This window comes from Ursus maritimus, unplaced genomic scaffold (genome assembly GCF_017311325.1).
Source record: "Ursus maritimus isolate PB19 unplaced genomic scaffold, ASM1731132v1 scaffold_1, whole genome shotgun sequence".
In the NCBI taxonomy this organism is placed as follows: Eukaryota; Metazoa; Chordata; class Mammalia; order Carnivora; family Ursidae; genus Ursus; species Ursus maritimus.
In genome coordinates this window covers 53,590,305-53,611,899 of record NW_024423343.1, presented here as the reverse complement: position 1 = coordinate 53,611,899, position 21,595 = coordinate 53,590,305, and the positions used below count along the sequence as shown (strand labels likewise).

General features: G+C 39.0%; 1 protein-coding gene across 1 annotated transcript in view; it reads right to left on the bottom strand.

The window, feature by feature from the left end:
- Positions 1–21,595, bottom strand: part of PDE11A (phosphodiesterase 11A) — a 357,140-nt gene that overhangs the window by 187,109 nt on the left and 148,436 nt on the right. The window contains exon 5 of the mRNA XM_008687179.2: positions 11,763–11,827. Coding sequence (XP_008685401.2) covers positions 11,763–11,827 — 65 coding nt within the window. The remainder of the gene's footprint in view (positions 1–11,762; positions 11,828–21,595) is intronic.

Below are 21,595 nucleotides of genomic sequence, written 5' to 3'. Positions count from 1 at the left end.
TGGCACAGCGGTTAAGCGTCTGCCTTCAGCTCAGGGCGTGATCCCGGTGTTGTGGGATCGAGCCCCACATCAGGCTCCTCCGCTATGAGCCTGCTTCTTCCTCTCCCACTCCCCCTGCTTGTGTTCCCTCTCTCGCTGGCTGTCTCTATCTCTGTCAAACAAATAAAAAAATTTAAAAAATCTTTAAAAAAAAAAAAAGAAGCAGAAATTGTATAGAGTCTCAGAGACATGTGAGACACCATCAAGCATACGAACATTATGGAGTCTCCGAAAAACAGGAGAGAGGAAAAGGGGCAAAAAGAATATTTGAAGAAACAATGGCTAAAAACTTCCCATGTTTGGTTAAAAGAAATATTAATCTATACAATTCAAAAAGTTCAACAGATTCCAAGTAGGATAAACTCAAAGGGACCCACACCTACACACATCGTGACTAAATTGTTGAAAACCAGTGACAAAGAAAGAATCTTTGGAAAGCAACAAAAGAGATGTGATTCATCACATACAAATGATTCTCAGTAAGATTAAAAACTCCATGATCAGAAACCAGGGAGGCCAGGAGGCCGTTGAATGACATATTCAAAGTTCTCAAAGAAAGACTGTCAACCTTATCAACAGATTATATAACACACTTCATTCACTTGTACTAAATGGGGGTGTACAAAACTTACATAAATAAAACACTTTCCAAGGTGCCAAATTTGAAGCACAAACATATATTTGAGTGAAAAAGTTCTTGGAAGTTTGGGTTGTATGTTTCATACAACCACCATATTTAAAAATAATGAATACAGGCATTGATTGAGGCCACACATACTACATGTATAAATCAAACAAGGCTTATGAATCTAAAGCCTTGCTTTTCAAACTGTGGGTCATAGCAAAGTAGTGAATCATGAAATCAATTTTGTGAGTTAGGACAGCAGGTTGTTTTTTTGTTTATTTGTTTTTAAAGACCAGACTACATCAGAAAATACATACATAGTAAAGGTAAGTATAGTTTCATAAAACTTGTTTTTGATAAATATGTGTACATTTTTGTGTGTTTTATATACATTAACTAGATTTGGATATAAAATATATCTTTTGTTGAAGGTTGTAATTAAAGAAGGTTGAAAGTCACCATCTAAAGGACACCCAAAGAAACTGGCACAGTTAGGACTCAAGAGTGAAGACATTTAGCAACTTTCTTCAAGGTAGGAGCAGAATTTCTGATTCCTAAAATCCTCATCAGGGTTAAGTAACAATGTCCGAGTGAAGGTGGGTTACATCACACCTTCTGGAAGCATAAGCCCAGAATCATATTTGTAATCTGGGTAGGTGCTAGAGATCATCTCACCTGGGCCAAGTACATCTCAGGGTTATAAAATGTACAATTATGATTGCAGGGTACAATCACAATAAAGTGAATAAACAAAATCCTCAGTCATCATACTTAAGTCTTTTCAGGCTAAGATGGTCTATTCCAAGTTTTTTCCTGAATGTATCATTGCTACTGGACAAGAAAAAAGAACCTCTCTGGGAGTCTCATTTATAGACTCATGAACCAATCTCAGAGCTCATCCTGTACTTTTGTTTCATTATAGTCACATCTTATGGAAGTCAGTTCGCCTTAAAAAATGGCCAGATTTGGGCCATGGGGGCTGAAAGCCTAAAGGGAAGAGTTACAGAGAAGTAAGGAATTGTTGCAAACCACTGCTGGGAGGAGTAATTTGTTTGTAAAACTAGATTCCACGCAGAATTGTAAGGAAAGGAAAAAAAATCAATAAGACATTGAAACATAAATTTCAATATTCTGACCTAAAAATGTAATCCAGAAAACTAATGTTGAGAAGAATCACAGGGCTGTCCAATCTAAAAATTGAAAGAAAGCCTGAAGGTCCCCTAAGGTGCATCTCAAAATTGAGATATACATACCCTCAGGGGTAGGTGTAAATGAGCTGAGGGGTAGAAAAGCCACAGGAAAAACGATGTAGGGAAGGGTCATATTATTTGATGGAATCTACAATACCATCCATTATAGGATGCACTGTTATTTTCGAACCAGTAAAAAAAGACAAAAAATGTTATGAGGCAATTTGTTCTTATCACTTACACTATTTTAATCTTATGTTAAAAGATCTTTTAGATTAGGCATAAATTTTATGATATGCCATTCTTGAAGGAAAATTTAAACTATACAAGTTGATTATAAATAAAAGGAAAAATTATAAGTAAAATAAATTGACTAAGACATTTTTTTTTTCTTAAGATTTTATTTATTTATTTTGACAGAGAGATAGCCAGTGAGAGAGGAAACACAAGCAGGGGGAGTGGGAGAGGAAGAAGCAGGCTCCCAGCGGAGGAGCCTGATGCGGGGCTCGATCCCAGAACGCCGGGATCACGCCCTGAGCCGAAGGCAGATGCTTAACGACTGAGCCACCCAGGCGCCCCTGACTAAGACATTTCTAAAATTTCCTTAAATTCAGTGTCGCTTTTCTGAATCACTTTTCAGTACGGAGTCATTGATGTTTGCAGATAACATCCTCTGAGCTATCAGGATATTGAGGATGCAGCATTTCTTAGAAGAGGGCTCCACTGTCATCTCCAGGACTCTCTTCCAAACCGCCAGCACCCTCCGGCAAGTTTTGACGCTGGTGTTCTATGAAACTTAGGAAGTGTCACTGGAAAGTTTTTGGCAAAGCCAGACTCATATTCTTCCCTGAAGTGAACTTTAGTTGGTTTGTTGCCAAAAATTTTAAGGGGTTGCTGTTGTCCAGTCATGCCACCAGCAATTCTTTAACTGTGCAGCCACATGTCTAAAACTGCGTCAAGACCCTGTGTAACTTGAGGGTTATGGGGGGGTCCTGGTCATCTGTTTTACATGGCTGGCTATACGTCGCTCATTCATCAACTTGGCTCCCATTTATTTATCTGTGTGTCTGTGTTCACATCACTGAGTTCAATTCCATTTTCATATGAGATTCAGTTCAAACTCATGCACTAATAGTGCCTTAGTTTCCTATTTCTGCACAACAAACTACCACAAAATTAACAGCTTGGAACAATATGCTTTTATTATCTCACAATTCCGGAGATCAGAAGTTTGTCATGGCATAGCTGGATTTGCTGCTCAGGATCTCACAAGACCAAAATCAAGCTGTCGACAGAACTTCATTCTCCTCCGAGAGTTCTGGGGAAGAATCAAGCTGCTTGCTGTTGGAAGAATTCAACCCCTTGTAATTGTAGCACTGAGGTCTTGGTTTCTTTGACATGTGGCCCCCTCTACATTTAAGCCACCAGTATGTGTCGCATCCTGCTTGTGTTTTAAATCTCTGACTTCCCTTATCGGCTGCATCTCTCTGGCTTCCTTTTCTGTCCTCAACTGGAAGAAAGTTCTTAAGTTTCTAAAGGCTCATGATTAGATTGAGCTACCTGGACAATCCAGAATAATTTCCCTATTTTAACATCAATTGATTAATTACGTGTGCAAGTTTCTTTGGCCATAACATATTCATGGGTATGACAACTGAAGGTGAGGGCCCCGGGGGCCAAAATTCTGTTTCCCACATTTAATTTGATTTTGTTGTCTAAAATTAAATATGGTGGCAAGTTTTAACCATTTGACATTACACACGGTGTTATGCTGAAATGCTACATTTTGTAATCTGTGTTCTTGATGGTGGTTATTTTAGCACCCTTGGCATTGACAGGCATGTCAAACGACACTGGGATTTTCTCAGCATTTCCTATTTGACTAAGTTCAGTTTCCTTTTTTCTTTAACTGAATCACTTGTCCCTAGAAATTCAAAAGCCTCCAACACATTGGAAGTTTTTGATAAATTGATAAATCCACACTTTAATAGCAGTTTTGCATCATGCATGAAGTTGGTTATACCAGCCTCTTACTGTTTTGAAATTTCTTTCATTTACCGTGAGTGCTTTGGTAATTCTCTTGTCTTCAGTTGCATGACTTGGCATTGGTAAGTATTCCTTTAGTATGTATTTCAGTAACAAAACATAGTTTGGCTTCATCTCCTTGTGAGTTTCTTCCTCGGTTTTTGCTTTGCAAGAACATCGAGACCGTGGCCAGTTTCCCACCAATACACATTTTCATCACTAATATCAAATTTACACTCCATTTTTTGTTTCCATGTTTTTCTGTGAAATAATAACTGTTCATTTCAATGCCAGATCATAGTATAATCTTGTTAGAGGCATATTAAACAGCATCTAAACCCAATTAAGGCCTCAGTCTTAATAGAGTAAAGCATTAGATGGCCAAGAGAACTTCTTCCAGGCAGAAGCCTGCGGGAACGCAGAGAGTACTGCCAGTAGCACTGCTCTCAGACTAAAAATTCAACACTTAGTAACCTGCAAATGCGTGCAAATTACTTAACCTTTCTGAGTCTTAGGTTCCTCATTTGTAAAATGAGGACAACAAAGTCTAATGCATTGGGCATTCATGAAATTAAACAACCTAAGTATGACATATGAGTCTTTCAATGACAGTTAATTCTCTTTCCTTAATTAGATTTAAAAAAATCACTATAATGCACAAGAGTTGATTCTTAGACTCATTGCTTCCTGGAACTTTGTTGCCAGAAGAGACATTTAGTAGACATTATCTATTTCAACTTCCTCATTTAATGAGTGTATTAGTCTCCTTGGGCTGCCATACCAGATTTCTACAAACTTGTTGGTTTCCAACAGAAATTTATTCTCTCACAATTCTGGAAGCCAGAAGACCCAAATCGAGGTACTGGCAGGGCCACCCTCCCTCTAAAGGCTCTAGGGGAGATTCTTTCCTTGCCTTTTCCAGCTTCTGGAGGCTCCTACTGTTCCTGGATTTGTATATATCATTCCAATCTCAGCTTCTGCTTCACATGTTTTTGTCTTCTATGTCTCTATATGTCCTCACCAGTCATCGGATTTATGGCTCACCCTATATCCAGCATGATTCACATGTTTTTGTCTTCTATGTCCCTATATGTCCTCACCAGTCATCGGATTTATGGCTCACCCTATATCCAGCATGATTCACATGTTTTTGTCTTCTATGTCTCTATATGTCCTCACCAGTCATCGGATTTATGGCTCACCCTATATCCAGCATGATTCACATGTTTTTGTCTTCTATGTCCCTATATGTCCTCACCAGTCATCGGATTTATGGCTCAACCTATATCCACCACAAGATCCTTAATTAACTGCATCTGTAAAGACCCTCTTTCCAAATAAGATCTCATTCTCTTTTTTTTAAAGATTTTATTTATTTATTTATTTATTTATTTATTTATTTATTTATGAGAGAGAGAGAGAGAGAGAATGAGCAGGGGGAGGAGCAGAGGGGGAAGCAGATGGAGGGGAAAGGATCTCAAGCAGGCTCTTCACTCAGTGGCTGGATCTCACAGCCCTGAGATCATGACCTGAGCTGAAACCAAGAGTCGGACACTCAACCGACTGAGCCACCAGGCACCCCCAAATAAGGCAATAAGGCCCCGTTCTAAGGTTCCAGATGGACATAAATTTTGAGGGGACACTATTCAACCCACTGCACCGAGGAAACGGTTTTTATTGAAATAATATTTAAAAGAGAACAAATTTCTAACCATACATATCTCTGAGTATTCAAAGCTCTCCTATTTTTTCTATCTATAAATCCTCAGAAGTGGCCTGTAACAGTGTAACTTCTAGGTTTTGCAAGGTAGGAGTGACTTCTCGGAGGAGCCTTTGGATGAAACACCAGAGCTCCAGTAGCAACTGAAGACAGCAAGCAAAGCACAAAGTGGGGGCAATATTTTAACACTGAGCACAGCAGACAGTTCAGGTAAATCCATTACCTGTCCCATCCCTGGGAACTTCTCACTGGCCATGTTTTCTCCATAAGTTTTAGTCTCTACCCATGTTTCTCAGCCCTTTTGATTCTTGAAGACATGGTTTGCTTCTCCTTACTCCTTCATTTTGTTCCTGAATTCTCTTCTTAGACTCCTTTTAAACTCAAACCCCTGTATTAGTTTCCTATTGCTGTTATAACACATTTCCACAAGCTTAAGTGGCTTTAAGTAGCACAAAGCTATTATCTTATAATCCATACCATTCTCTAGGGGAGAATCCATTTCCTTGCCTTTTCTAACTGTACAGCTTGCCCACATTCCTTTCTCATGGCCCCACTCCTCCATCTTCAAGGCCAGCAACGGCAGGTCAAGTCTTTCTCAAACTGCCTCACTCTGATCTCTGCTTCTCTTGTCGCATCTCCTCCATTTATAAGGACCCTTAGGATTACACTGAACCATTCAGATAATTCAGGATAATTCTCCCCATCTCAAGATTCTTATGCAGATCTGCAAAGTCCATTTTGCCAGGTAACATTCACAGGTTCCATGGATTAGTACCTAGATCTCTTTGGGGAGCCATTATTCTGCTACATTTTGTCCTCATCTTTTCAAACAGAATGTTTTAGCTCTCCAACTCTCCAGGTTGACCTGCATGCCAATAGGCTCCTTAAACCAAACATCCTGCCCTTTAGCTGCTCTGAGATTTCTAGCTTTATTTTTCTCCTCTCCTTCCAGTCACAACAAATGAAAAATATAGCATAAAGATTAAGTTAAAAAAAAAAAAGGATTGCTTCCCACTAAAATAAATTTTGTCCCCTCTACTCCCATAATCTCAGAAGGCCAAAGTGGTTAAAGAGCTCAGGTTTTAAATAACAATATTTCCACTATATTCCATTAAATGTGAAAAATTACCCTTTAGTCAGTTGTTACCTTCTAGAAATTATAGACATTTGGCTTTAAAAGAAAAAAAAAACCCTAAGTAGCACAGCTGAGAAATTGCAATTTCCAAAAGAGGATCCAAACTTATACCTAGAAGATAGATCAACAGAATTTGGCCAAATATATTTCAAACTAAATAAAAATTTCTGTTAAGATGTCCATAAATGTTCTTTTTCCATTTCTAAGGTACACATGATCATTCAAACTACCTGTTCTCACTGATGAGAGAAAAGAGGTTTTTAAAGTTTGAATAAGAGATCCAAGAAAGTTTATTCAGGCTGATTCACTAAATATTCTTAAACTAGGCTTCACTGGAAAGGTTCTAACAGTGAGATCTGACGAGGTAGAGTGTCAAATGAGTCAGATGAAGTCTCAATTTTAAAGAAAAAGTCAGCATTGACAATACAAGATGATCATAATAATCAATGCATTAACAGCACTGTGTTCTGAAAAAGCAAGGTACATATCTCTTTCTGATCTGTTCTGATTCTGGAAAAAAACTAAAAAGTATGTCCCATTCTGGGAAATACCACTTTAAGAAGGACTCTGGCAAGCTGGAGCCCATCCAGGGGAGAGTGAAAAGAGTGGCAAAGAGTCTGGAGACCCTGAAGTATAAAAATCGACTAAGAGTAGCAGTTGCTGACCTGGAAAAGGTAAGCACAGCAGATCCATGGCAGTCTTCCAGTACTGAACCATTGCTACCGGGGTGAGGCAGTAGATTTAATCCCTTGGGGACTTTAGTTTGCCATTCCTCTAGCCCTACTTCCTCTCTACTACCCAGATGAGTTTTCAAGACACAAATCTCAGTATGCCACGTCTGTGGTTACTCCCCTATGAGTAAGCATGTAGCCAGTCTCTAGGCCAATTAAGAGGGTTTGAGCATTTCAGGACCCGATAAGACCCTTGCCCCAGTCAGTTGGCATTCTAGGCATCTGGATGCCCTTATGGGGAGTTAAGGGTCACCATCATCAATCGTGATGACCTTTGTGACAACAACTCACAGCCCAAATTAAAGATCCTGAAACATGCCTCATTAGCTTTCTCACCTCTGTGCCTCTGTTTACAATGCTTCCTCTTCCTGGAAGGTAGTTGTGTCACTAACTTTCCATTATTCTACAGGACCTAACTAAATTTTCACCACATCCAAAAGCTTTCCCTGAACATCATCTTCCATTTTTACCCAGATGAGTTGGGTGCCCCTCCTCCCTATTAAAATACCATCTGGCACAAACCTTTCACAGAGAGTACTGGATTACTTTGCAGTCACTGATTTACTTGATAGCAGGGCATATGAGCCTAAACTGAGACACATCTGTAGATGAGAAGGCATTTATTTGCACAAGATAATGTGTACAGAGGGAAAGGGACTATGACGGGTAGGTTTTGAGCATCTAAGCGTGATGGCCAACATGGAAGTAAGGTGGGGAAACCAAGAGAACAACTTATTGGCTGGCCCTCAGTCAGGGTTCTGGCTCCTAAGCCTGGCCCTATGGATGAAGTCCAAGTTACGGAGAAAGAAGGGCTACAGACAAATCTTTGGGAACTGAAAGATCTGGAAAAAATGGGGTACATGCAAAGCTGTTTAGGGGCCAAACAACAAACTATAACGTGTGGTAGAGAAAGTGAGACCTCTTCCCACTTATGCACTCATTACCCAGCCTTGCTCAGATTTGAAAAGGCCACCGGTGCCTCTGAAACAGTGCAATGAATTCTGGAGTGGGCAAAGGAGCCCATGCCCAGCAGATGCTGCTTGTTATGTCTCGAGGGAGAGGATTTCGGAGTGGACACTTGGGAAAATGATAAGTCAGTAATAAATGTTTTGTTTTTGTCTGTTCAAATCCTGGGGACTCCCAGAACTAGTTTGAGAGTGGCTTTTGCAGGGGGCTGGAGGGTCTTACACTACAAGGGAGAAATGACCAAGCAGCAAAGTATAAATTATCACTGTTAATGTGACTCTACTTATAGCCATGGTCTGGAGGCCTGGTGAAATCTGGTTATGGTTATATTATGTTCTTAACCTACTCCGACCTCTGTTCATTGGCCTTGAGATCCTTGAAGGCAGAGACTGCTGGCTTTTAAAAAATCTCTGTAGCCCCATTACCTATCGGAGTTCCCAGCACTGAGTAGCTATTCAACATATGGCAACTGAATGAAGGAATAAAATTAATGAAAGAACAACTATCTCTAATGGACAAATTCAGGACAAATAGGTAGAAGTTATAGGAACGTAAAATGCTCTTCCAACAATTAGAAAACTCTATCAGTGGAAAAAGCCCATGGTGACACAGTGAGAATTTTATCACTGGAGGAGTTGTTAAGGATGCCTCAGAGGAGGTACATCTCTCATGGAGAGAAATGGATCAAATTATTTCTAACTCTCAAACTGCTTGGTATTAATTACATGAAGACCAAGAGGAGTGTGGCCATGACAAAGGAGTTAGTCCCACAGGGCAATATGCAAAAATGATAAGTCAGCAACAAAACCAGTTTTTAAAAAAAAGTCTTCAAGGACTGTCTATAAAAATCAGCGAGCCTTAAGCCAGAATTCATCAGAATTAAAATTGTACCCTGACACATTGTTGCATGAAGCCATAGACACTATCTTCAAAAGCTATCCTATTATAACTCTGAACGATGTCCAGAGGACTGAGGTATCTAATGGACATTATCTACAGTGACGATGTTAAGTGATAAAAGGTTAAAGGAAAGATTTACAACGTGCTGAGAGCGGGCTGTGATTGGTAGACTCACAGCCTGTTTCAATGCCTCTTCCACAGCCTCTGGCGAAGTAAATGCTAGAGCCACTTGTCTTTATTCCTTTTAACTTCCAATAAATGACTGAAAGATCCCACATCTGTAAGAGGGAAATTACTAGACCAAGCAGGAAAGGTCTTCTGAGATAAATGAACATTCTACATTAATTTAAAGGCCACAAATAGAATGATGAAGAGTACTATTTCATAATGTCAAAGTTCAAAGGCACCTTTCGAATGTCTCTTTAAAGAAAATCTGACCTTTCTTTCTTTCCTTCTTTCTTTCCTTATTATCGGAAAGTTTGCCAAGGACACTCTGGGCCTTGGTTCATTCTGTTTTGACATGGAAGTTCTTTCATCATTAAAAATAATTGAAAGATCAGAAATATTTAACTCTGCAATGACCAAGAGGACACATTCAGTAGCATAAAAAGAACAATACTGAAGCACTAGGATTTCAAAGGTTGCATTTTAATAACTCCATAAACATTGCCCCCCTCATATATGAGGGAGAGCTTACATCAGGTCATGACTAGTTCAAGGAGTAAGTATGAATACACATTTTTTTCTAATGTATTTCATGTTATTTTACATGAAAACTTTAGGAAAACTGCTTAATACACCACTAATAACTCTCTATGTCTAAATATCTTTTTTAGGGATAGATTGGCAGACATTAGATATAGATGTGGACATAAATATATTTGCAGGAAAACAAAAACCTCTTATAAAAGGCCTCTTTTCCCCCATCTTAAGGTATAATTTATGGATAGTAAAATTTACCCTTTTTATTGTACAGTTCTGCAAATTTTGATATGTGCAGTCACACAACCACCACCACCACAGCAAAATATAGAATAATTCCATCACATCCCCAAATTCCCCTGTGCCCCTTTGTAGTAAGCCCCTCTCCATCTCCTGATCTGATCTCCATCTCCAACTACTGATCTGCTTTCTGTTTCGATAATTTTGCCTTTTCAAGAATGCCCTATAAATGGAATTATATGGTAGGTAGCAAAGGCCCCTTTTAAATTTCATGCACTGAATAAAAATTAGAGTAACTAAATGAAGTGTTGATATTAATGTACTGATTTCTATTTCCTGAACTTAAGGCAATGATGGATATATAAAATCAAATTACCCTTGAATATTACATCTTGAAGCAGGTAATATTCAGGGAGCCTTTTGAATATATAGATCTTTAGGACTTCAATTTCGACATATTGAATCAAAACCTCTCAGTGAGGGTTCTAGGAATTGTTTTTATCAAGTTCTCCAAGCTTGATTCTGATTGATCAGCCAGATTTGGGAAACAGACATTCACTGTATGAGATTAACTACCAGGCTATAAATTATGTGTGGGAATAGGATCAAAGTTCAGAGGCTGGGAGAGTTTTATTAGGTGACCTTGTCCTTGGATGTGGCTACCCCTTACTGCCTGCAGGACCTTTAACAAGTCACTTAAACTCTCTGAACCTTGGTTTTCTCCTCTGTCATACAAGGGTAATGATGCTGACTTCATAGGATTATTTTGGGGAGTAAAGGCCTATGAAGTCTTTAGATAGAACCTGGCACACTTGGCACTCAGTGATTGGAAGCTGCTTATCTTGCTGGCATTGGTATCAGTACTAACATCATTATCATTATCACAATGCCAGAAACACTTTACTTCTCTTTCTCCATAGTTCTGCTTTTTGGTCAGTTTCACTATTTTTTAGCCTTTCCTCTAGAAGGGACCAAAGTAAACAGAATTCACTTTTGCAGCAGCCCAACTGGTATTCAGGGCAGTACAAGGTTAAGAGGAATTCACTGATTGTCCCCAACCCTCACCTTTACCTCAAAGATACCAATGGGAGCAAAAAAAAGGTTACTGGAAACTCCCTCTTTCCCAAAGGTATATTTATTGGCCAAATATAAGCAAACAAAAGGGAGGAAGAGAAGCAACGGGACAGAATAAAAAAGAAAATTAGGTTGCCTGTGTACCTAAAAATTGACTTCATTCTTTTGCAGCTTTATACATGTAAACATGTATTTTTAAGCTATAGTTTCTTGAAAATTTTTACTATTGAAGTATAGTTGACATAGAAAGGCAGCAGTTTTTATCGAAGTTGTGAAATACAGAAGAGTGATGATATTTGGCTGCACTTGCCGATCTAAAGAAAGAACTCGTATCCTCAAAGAATTACATGATGCTGCCAACACCAAGGACTGAAGACAAGGAGCAAAAGATAAATCTGAAACTCGCAAGCCCTACCTGTTCTCAGCATCGGCACTGCACTTTGGGGACATCAGTTCAAAGGATTTGGTGAATTTCACCACCTGGCACACAGAAAGACATAAATTCAAGTCAATTAAAGCCTTCTTGCTGTTTAAAATAATGCAATAAACATTTTTCATTTTTACAATGATAATTACAATAATTGGAGATTAAAGAGCAATTTTAAGTGGAGAAGTCTCAAGAGACAAAAGAAGAAAATTCTATCCTACATTTTGGATTTTACTTCTAACACGGCATACATTGCCAAAGTTTTAATACATTTTACTAAATATGTGTATATATTTTTCAAGTTTTTATTTAAATTCTAGTTAACTAACATACAGTGTAGTATTAGCTTCAGGTATAGAATTTAGTGATTCAACCCCTCCATACAACACCCGGTGCGCATCACAAGTGCTCTCCTTAATCCCCATCACCCCATTTAACCCATCCCCCCACCTACCTCCCCTCTAGTAACCATTAGTCTGTTCTCTGTAGCTAGGAGTCTGTTTCTTGGTTTTCCTCTTTTTTTTCCCCAATCACATAAGAAACAAAACAAATGAACATTGGTGGAAAATTAAATGTGTTATATTTTTACAATGAGGTGTTTACTATCTTGTGGTAGTCCTGCCAAGGGATATCTGATTTGAAAACATTTTAAAATTTTTATTGCCCTTTTAACAAATCTTATCAATATGCATGGAGAAGAAGAAGGTAGAGACAAAACCTCGAAAAGGATGCCCTCTATCAACCCCAGCCTCGAGAAGTCACCTTCCCTGGTTTATCATTGTTCTCGGGTGAACATTTTGTTGCCATCAACCCCTGCCTCCTGCTCCAAGGGTGAAGAAGAGAAAGCCATCTTCTTCAAGGATCATCCCCAGCGTGGACACTTCCTCCCTCACCTGTCTCGTGAAACTGGCATATTTGGTGCAAGAATCTGATCAAGACTTATTACACTGAAAGAAAATTTTGGACACAGGAAATGTAAAGGTAGTTTTTCTTATTATTAGCTACTATTGAGTCCTTACTATAAACCAGACTCCACATCAGAAGCTTCTTGGACTATTTAAGTTCCTTAGTACAACTCTATAAAGGAGGGATTTTTATCTTCAGTGTGTAGATGAGGAAACTAACCCATAATTTTTAAGAAACTTGCTCTATTTCACACAACTAAATGGGGCACCTGGGATTAAAGCAAGCCTGCATGATTCTAGGGTGCCAGCTCTTTCAATAACACTAAAAATGTTGGGTGGTAAAAGCACCATTTCTGGCCCTCTTTTGACAAGCTATACCACATGATAGAAAAATGAGGCCCTTATACTGAAAGGAGTCATCTGAATGTCACTGGATGCTTCCAAGGTTGACATTTAGATTTGCCTTAGCTGGATGCAGTCATGCTTCAAAGGCCTTTTAAATTAACCACTTGTGAGGAATTGATGGGCACCTGAGAAAATGATTTAGAAACTGGGAATAGATTAAATATTAAAACAGCTTTATCAGTGAGGTAATGAACCCAAACTAAGAAAATGCAACATTAGGAAAAAGATAAAAGAAAAGAAAAGCCCATCACAAAGAAAATTGTGTGTGACTAGTTGAATGCAGGGCAGTGACAACAGACCAACTGCAAGGAAATGCCCTTGACAACTAGAGCACACATTTCATTTCATATTCCAGTGTGAACTGAGCCTCTGCAGAGTCACTCATTGTGGCCAATTTCACGTTCTAAAGATGGTCACAACAATATTTCCTATCCTACACTCTTCACTACAATACTACCCTGCCGCCCTCCTACTAAGTGGTAGGGTCTATGTTCCCTCCCCTTGAATCTAAGTGGGCTATTGACCACTTTGACCAATAGAGAATATATAGAACGGATGTGATGTGCTTTCTGAGATCATCATAGAAGGCAATGCATCTTCTGTGTTGTCTGATGGAATATTTGTGCCTGGAGCCCTGAGACACCATGTAAGGAGTCCAGCTACCCTAAGGCCACGGTGCTGAAAGGGAGCCAAACCACACAGAGATGCTGCGTGTAGCTGTTCTGGTCAGAAGCTCCAGGCTTTAAGTCCTTCCAGTCTAGGAGTCAGACATATGAGTGAACAAATCTTGAGATGATTCCAGTTCCCAGCCCTTAAGTCACCCCTGGTATCTATGTTTTTCCAACTGTGTGTGGCCCCAGATATCCTGAAAAGAGGCATTGTGGTACTCTCTCCAGACTCCTGATCCATAGGAACTGTGAGCATAACATGATTGATTTAAGTCTCTTAATTTTGGGTTTATTTGTTATACAGCAAAAATAACCAGAGCACTTATCTTAATTGAGGACTTAAACAGAAACCAATCACTTAGAAATCTTCATCCACTTGCAATATTCTTGGGTCTCACAAGGCTAGCAAGTCACAAAGAAACTATTTGCTATCACCAAATGATAAATCTCTCAAGCTGTATTCCAAATAATTTTTAAAGTTAAGACAATAATAGGTTAAAAAATAGCATTTCATTTATGTTTGCTAATAGAAAAGTGTCACAGATTTTAAAAGAGGGAATTAGTCCTCTATTTCTGCTTTGATTGCTCATGATTTGTGATTTCTTTCCATTATTTTGTTAGATGACAAAATTCTTATGCTGTTGCTATGGACTGTATGTTTGTGTCCCCCAAAATTCATATGCTGAAACCCTAATCTTTAATGTGATGTTTTTGGAGATGAGTCTTCGGGAAGTGATTAGGTCATGAGGGTAAAGCCTCATAAGGGATTGGTGCTTTTATGGGAAGAGGCAGAGAGAGCTTGCTGCTTCTCCTTTTCTCTGTTATGTGAGGATACAACGAGAAGATGGCCATCTATAAACCGGGGAAAGTGCCCTCACCAGACCCTGGATCTGCTAATGCCTTGATCTTGGACTTCCCAGTCTCCAGCACTGTGAGAAATAACGTGTTTGTTCTTTAAGCTACCCATTCTGTAATAATTTGTTATAGCAGCCTGAACTAAGACAAGTATATCCTCCCTTTTTGCTGCAAATGTGTATGAGGCATTTTGCATACATTATGACCAATCCTTTATGTAGATATCAATGCTTACAACATCCTGGTAAGGTAGATAATATTATCTCCACTTTATTGAAAGGAAATTAAGGCTCAGAGGGGTTAAGTGGTTTCCTGGAAACCATACAACCAATACACCGCAGAATTGGGATTTGAACTGTGTCAGTCTGATTCTACATCCCCCAGTTTCCCCACTACTCACTGCTCTTGTAAACATGAGCAAAATTGTGACACCAAATTGTTTGGACATGACTCCTTCAAAGTCAGAATAGTAGATAAAGTCTGCCTTTATTTATCAATTCTATAAATATTTTTTGAGTACCCATTTATGCCTGAATTTGAATAAACACAGACTAAAAGTAGCTTGAAGTAAAATACTTGGCTTAATACAAAATTAATCAAATTACCAATAAACTATTAATTGTTTCTGCATTTGGAAATAAAAAAGGAGATTTTTTTTTTAAAGACAGAGAGAGAAAGAGTGCAAGTGGGGGAGGGCAGAGGGAGAGAGAGAATCTTAAGCAGGATATGTACCCAGTGCACCGATGCAGGGCTAGACCTCACGACCCTGAGATCATGACCTGAGCCCAAATCAAGAGACAGATGTTTAACCAACTGAGCCACTCAGGCACCTCTCAAAAAGGAGATGCCTTTAAATTCCCTGACCTGACAGATGAGATTAAACTCCCCAACATTACTAAGGAATACTTCATTTGGTTCCTTTTTACTGTTGATTAGACTTCTTTACAACTCTACAAGGATAGGCAATTCCTGAAAAACTGATAGCAATGCATATTGGGTGTAAATGAGGGAGTAAGCCCCTTTTGTGGGGTCATTAAGGATCATTCTGACAAGGCCACAGAAATTATACTTGGAAAGGCATGTAAAATTGAAGAATTCATCACAGATCCTAGAGAGGGGTGCATGGTATGCTCAGACAACCACATTAAGTCACCCAAAGCCCAAAGTTTGGTCACTGCAGGCGGGGAAAGAGCAGAGCAAGGACCCTTGGGTAAGTACCTTTATTGATGTGAGGGGTAAGGTAGCTTGTGGCACTGGGAAGCCTGCTCTTTGGGTAATTTGAATGTAATTGGGTCAACATGGAGAGGAGGGAAGAAGCAAAATAAGAAAGTCATCGTGAGGCTTGCTGCTTAAACACACATGGTGGGGATGGGTACCCAGAAATGGGCAATAACTAGGTAAAAGTTCAAAACAGCAGGGTGAGTGCAGGCACTCAGTGAGTCATTGAGGCCACAAAGAATAGCTTTACATTGCACAAATGAATTTTATCCAAGTAGAAATACAAATGACTTCTGTGCAGTAGTGAAGATAAGCCCATAGTTAAAATTTTATTGTCCTGGATGATAGTAATCATTTTAGAAGTCTAACCTACCAGAAGTCTAACCTACCAATCTTACCCTAGCATTCTTTCAGTACCTATTTTCTTTTCTTTTATTATTATTATTTTTTTGAGATTTTATTTATTTGACGGAGAGAGAGGGAGCCTGTGAGAGCACGAACAGGCCGAGTGGCAGGCAGAGGGAGAGGGAGAAGCAGGCTCCCCACTGAGCAAGGAGCCCGATGTGGGGCTCAATCCCAGGACCCTGGGATCATGATCTAAGCTGACAGATGCTTAACCGACTGAGCCACCCAGGCACCCCTTAGCACCTATCTTAATACTGAATTTACCACCTCACTTTGTTTCTCTCTTTAATGAGTTAAATAAATCTTTGGTACATGCTTGCTTTAGATTTATGCAAGTGTTAGGTTTTTAACTTTTTGGAAACTGTTCTTCGACACAACGGATATATACCGAGTGTCTGTATGTGTCAAGGAGCACAGGGCACTGGGGCTACATGTGGGAAAGTAAACGGAAAAAATCTCTGTATGCTTGAAGTCTACCGTATGGTAGGGAGCTTAATTTGCCCCGGTTTCTCAAGAGTAGTGCTTCCTGGAAAAATAAGTGAACTTCTGCTTTCCACGTCTTTGGAAAACAAACCTAGGAAATGTCCAGAGATTCAAAGAGAAGAAAGACTTCTTAAAAATGTTTAAAAAATTTTAAGAAAACCCGCTAAAGGATAACGCTGATAAGAAATGGAATAGAATATCCTGGAATTTTAAAGCTATAAAACTTATAGATCGAGAATGAGAAAGAGAATGGATAAGATAAACAAATAACCTCTTGATGAAATGTCAGTGTTTGAACTCCTGATATGTAAAACAGGACCTTTAAAAACTACCGAAAGGAAAAAACACTTTTTTAAAAAATGTTAGTACTTTTTATTTCAATATAAACCATGTGCTATAAAGAAAAACAGGGTCAAAAATTTAATTTTATTGGTTTTATTTTCTAAATTTATGCTTAATGAGTAAAGGGAAAGTCAAGGATTAGCCTTCAACTTCAGCACTCTGTATCATGGAGAATACTAGTTGTGTCCCCCAGTAAACCAGTCCATGGTGTCCTGGTCAAAGTCAGGCACTGGATTCACGAACCATAGTGTTGACCTTGTGTTTAATAAAGAATTAACTTTACGCAAAGAAAGATCTGGCCTTTGCCCTTGGCTCCTGGGAGGAACCCCTAAGCCCCTGGAATGTCCAGCCTTGATAAAAGTCTTTGTTTACCTGGGCACCTTGGGCCAGCTGGATAGAACAATGTAATTTGAGCCACACAACAATATGGTTGGGAGGGGGGGCAGGTGCAGCTTTGGGTCATGTGGTATCACTTGACCTCTGGAAGGAATGGAGACTGAGGTCAGCTATTGTAGGTGGACAACTAAGTTTTGGTGATTAAGCCTCAATAAAGACCTCTGGATGCCAAGTCTTGGGAACTTTTCCTGGTTGGCAATACTTCATCATGTACATTGTCACATACCATTGCTGGGAGAAGTTAATGCTATCCATGACTCCATGGAGAGAGGACAACTGGAAGCTCCACATTTGGACCCTCCTGGACTTTGCCCATGCATCTCTCCTATGGCTGATTTTAATCTGTACCTTTCCCTATAATAAACCATAACCGTGAGTATAACAGCTTTCAGTGAGTTCTATGAGCCTTTCTAGCAAATTATTGAGACTGAGGGTGTTCTTGGGAAGCCTTGAACTTATAATTGGTGTCAGAAGTGAGGGCAATATTATAGATTATGTTCCCTTACTTTGTACATTATATGATAATTCATAGGTTCTTGTGTCTTTAGAAGAAAAACGAGAATAATGGGGAATGGTCTTTGGCTAGTATTGATTATCTAAGGCAATATCAGTGTATACGGGGTAGCAAAGAGAAATTTCAAAAAATAGTAAATAAGGTCTCTAACCTTAAAATAATATTTTAAAGGGGAAAAACTTTAAACTTAAGGGTCAGGAAGATTTTCTTGATCTGCTGATATAATTCCTTTTACTAAACAAACAGAATTACAAAATGTATTAGTTTTTTTCTTTTACCTTAGCTGTTAGGAAGCTCAGAGCAAAGCTTTAGTTTCAAAGTTTCATCTTTTTGCTGCATAATTTGGTTCTGAGATTGTTGATTTCATTTGGTTTTGCTTATAACGCCTACTTTTTCTTTCTCCCATTTTATTTGAAATTTTGCCTTTCATTTTATTATGTGCCTGGCACCTAATAAGCACTCAGAAAATATTTACTCACTCTGAATTTTTCTATTTTTGCTGAAGGGTGCCTTAAGTGCTTTTGGTAATTAATTGAGTAAAAGTATAAACCAAGAGGAGATAAAGTACCTACATACTTGAAAAATGTATAAAGTGTATAAAAATACTTTTATACATGAAATAACATAAATTTGCTTATGTAAAACTAATTACAGTTGAACATTAAGTTGAATAAAAGAGAATTTTTCAGAGTCATGGGAAGGGAATCTGGAATGGTGGGTAAGAGAAATACATTTAAAGGCCTCCAGCTGATAGAAAACAATGTAAGAATAAAAGAGAAGCAGGCTTGAGTCCCATCTAGAGAGTGTTCAAATATAAGCAGAGCAAGGAAACTGTGAGGACAAACCCACTGATGACTGTAAGCCAGATAAGATCAAGAAAGTGATGAAAAGCCAGCCTTGGCTCCAAAAGACGTAGAAAGTTAGTCTGGTTCCAGACGATCTGACTGTGAAGGGCTTCAAGTCCATTTTAGAATGGATTATCAAGGAAATCCTAGTCTAGACCATCTAGTCAGGAACCCAGGGCTGCTGGTGGAATCCTCTTACAGATTTCCTGAGTGGGTAGGGCAATTTGAGATTAGACTCATGGCCAATGAACCCTCCAAGTCATCAGAATTTTGGGCACTTAAGGCGTATACCCATGGGACTTGGTCCGTGTTGAGGCCAGTAAGATGAACAGCAGAGAAGTAATACATTTCTGGAGATGCAGACTGCTCTGCTTGCCTCTCATTGTTCTAGAGAAGGGGTAGGCAAAAGAGTCTATGGGCCAAATCTGCCCCACCATCTGCTTTTATAAATAAAGTCTCATTTTAACAGAGCCCACTCATTAATTAAATATTACCTGTGGTGCTTTTTGCTCTAACAGTAGAGTTGAGTAGCTCCAAGAGAGACCATATGGGCCACAAAGCCTAAAGTATTTACTAGCTGGCCCTTCATAGAAGAGTTTGCTGCCTTCTGGTCTAGAGCCATCTCTAGACCAAGTCAACTAGTTATTTTTTGCTAAACTTTAATGACTGATGATAGATTAATGTATTCATATTCCTATGTAATTTATCTATAATTCAGAAAAGGGATTCCTGGAGTTAGAATCTTCACATCTGAAACAAGACTGTAATATGGAAATTTAGGCACCACAGTAAGTGATGGGGGATACGTTTGAGGACATGCATATGTCCCAGTCATTAATTAAGCCTATTGTCCTGAAACAATTATTAAAAGTGCCTCTTCTCACTCTCAAAAGTATCTTTGTTTGAAAAGCAAAACTCTAGGCAGCCATGTCCCAAACAATTTATGTATTTTTAAAATATTTTAAAAATGCGTTCAAGAAGAAAATTATTTGTAGTCAGACACCTGGGTTTAAAAATGAAACAGTAATGGGGCACCTGGGTGGCTCAGTCGTTAAGCATCTGCCTTCAGTTCAGGGCGTGATCCAGGCATTCTGGGATCGAGCCCCACATCAGGCTCCTCCGCTGGGAGCCTGCTTCTTCCTCTCCCACTCCCCCTGCTTGTGTTCCCTCTCTCGCTGGCTGTCTCTATCTCTGTCAAATAAATAAATAAAATCTTAAAAAAAATAAAAAATAAATAAAAATGAAACAGTAAAAACAGCTAAAATATTTTAGTGCAACTTAATGGGATATATAGTGTCACTGTGAAGATTATGATCAATAAAAAACAGACAACAGCATAAAAGAAGAGAATAAAACTCATGCTTTATTCTTGACTTGGACCAATTGTATAGTTCTCAGTCTCATCAATTTTTTAAAATTTATTCTCTAAATCCAACTCTGATTTTATAATAGATGTACTACATGAGCCTAAATTAAATAAATAAACACCCACACTCACATGCACTAAGTGAAAAGAGAATCTTTTAAGAGAAATATCAGAAGTGGTTTATAGGTCAGTGAAACTGAACAAGTGGTTCCAAGCTCCTCTGGCTGTTGATCAGCCCTGATTACTGCACCCTGGGGGAAGGTGGTACACGCGCCACAGTGAAGACAACAAAACATCCCCAAGCATCTCTGCCTGTTCTTTGGAAAGGCTCCACGGACAGAAGTCTTTTTGATTTGGATATTTATCAAGCACTAGTTGGTTTGGTTTCTCTCTGTCTTTTTAAATTTAAAAACAACTTAAAAAACAAAAACTGGGCTCGAATAGCTACTCCTGCCACCAAAAAGAAAAAAGAAATAATCTAATAATCCCCATTTTTTTCATTAGTTTTCTTAATCTCTATCTTTCCCACAAGAGGACTATTCTATAGGGAAAAAGAACTAAATAATCATCCACTGCCATCCTTCTTGACAAATTTGTCATTTATGCTGATGAGTAATTTACTCTAATCATTTATTCACTCAATCAACATTTTTCAATTACTTAGTGTACAGGCACTGTTATGGGCTCTGGAAATACCAAAGGGGCATAAATCATGTCCTGTCTTTGAGGGACTCACAAAATAGTGCAGGGGTGGGGTGAACAGTTCACAAAAGTATAGTTTCACCACAATATATGTTCAAAATTCTACAAGCATACAGAAGAGGGTGTTGAAGAAGTCTTTGTGTGAACTGTGTCTTCGAAGGTGGGCAGGCATCCTCTAGACTCAGTAGTGGGGAAAGTTTTCCAGGTTGAGGGACCAAATAGGTCAGTTTTGGCAGAAAACAGAAAGAACACTGAAAAGGGTTTAACTGAACCTAATTCAATAAAGGGACTAGGTACAGAAGTGTGGGCAGGGTTAAAAGAAACCAATAAGAACTAGCAACTCTGGAAAGGAGCAGGTCTAAAGGTCAGAGAGAGCAAGGGAGAGAGAGAAGGAAGGATGGCAGGAGGGAGGGAATAATGCTTTTGGTGTCCTTGAGGCACTAGAACTATGGAGGGGGTTCTTGGAAGAATCCACCGCTTCTAAAATTGGCAGAGAAAGAACAAGAGGAATAACTATCTCCAATTTCTCTCTCCTCCAGCCTTTAAACCTTCTGCTGGGGGTGCTTGGGTGGTGCAATAGGTTAAGCATCCGACTCTTGGTTTATGCTCAGGTTGTGATCTTGGGGTCATGGTATCGAGTCTTGAGCCAGACTCTCTGTTCAGTGTGGAGTCTGCTTGAGATTCTCTCTCCCTCTGCTTCTTCTGTGCATACTCTCT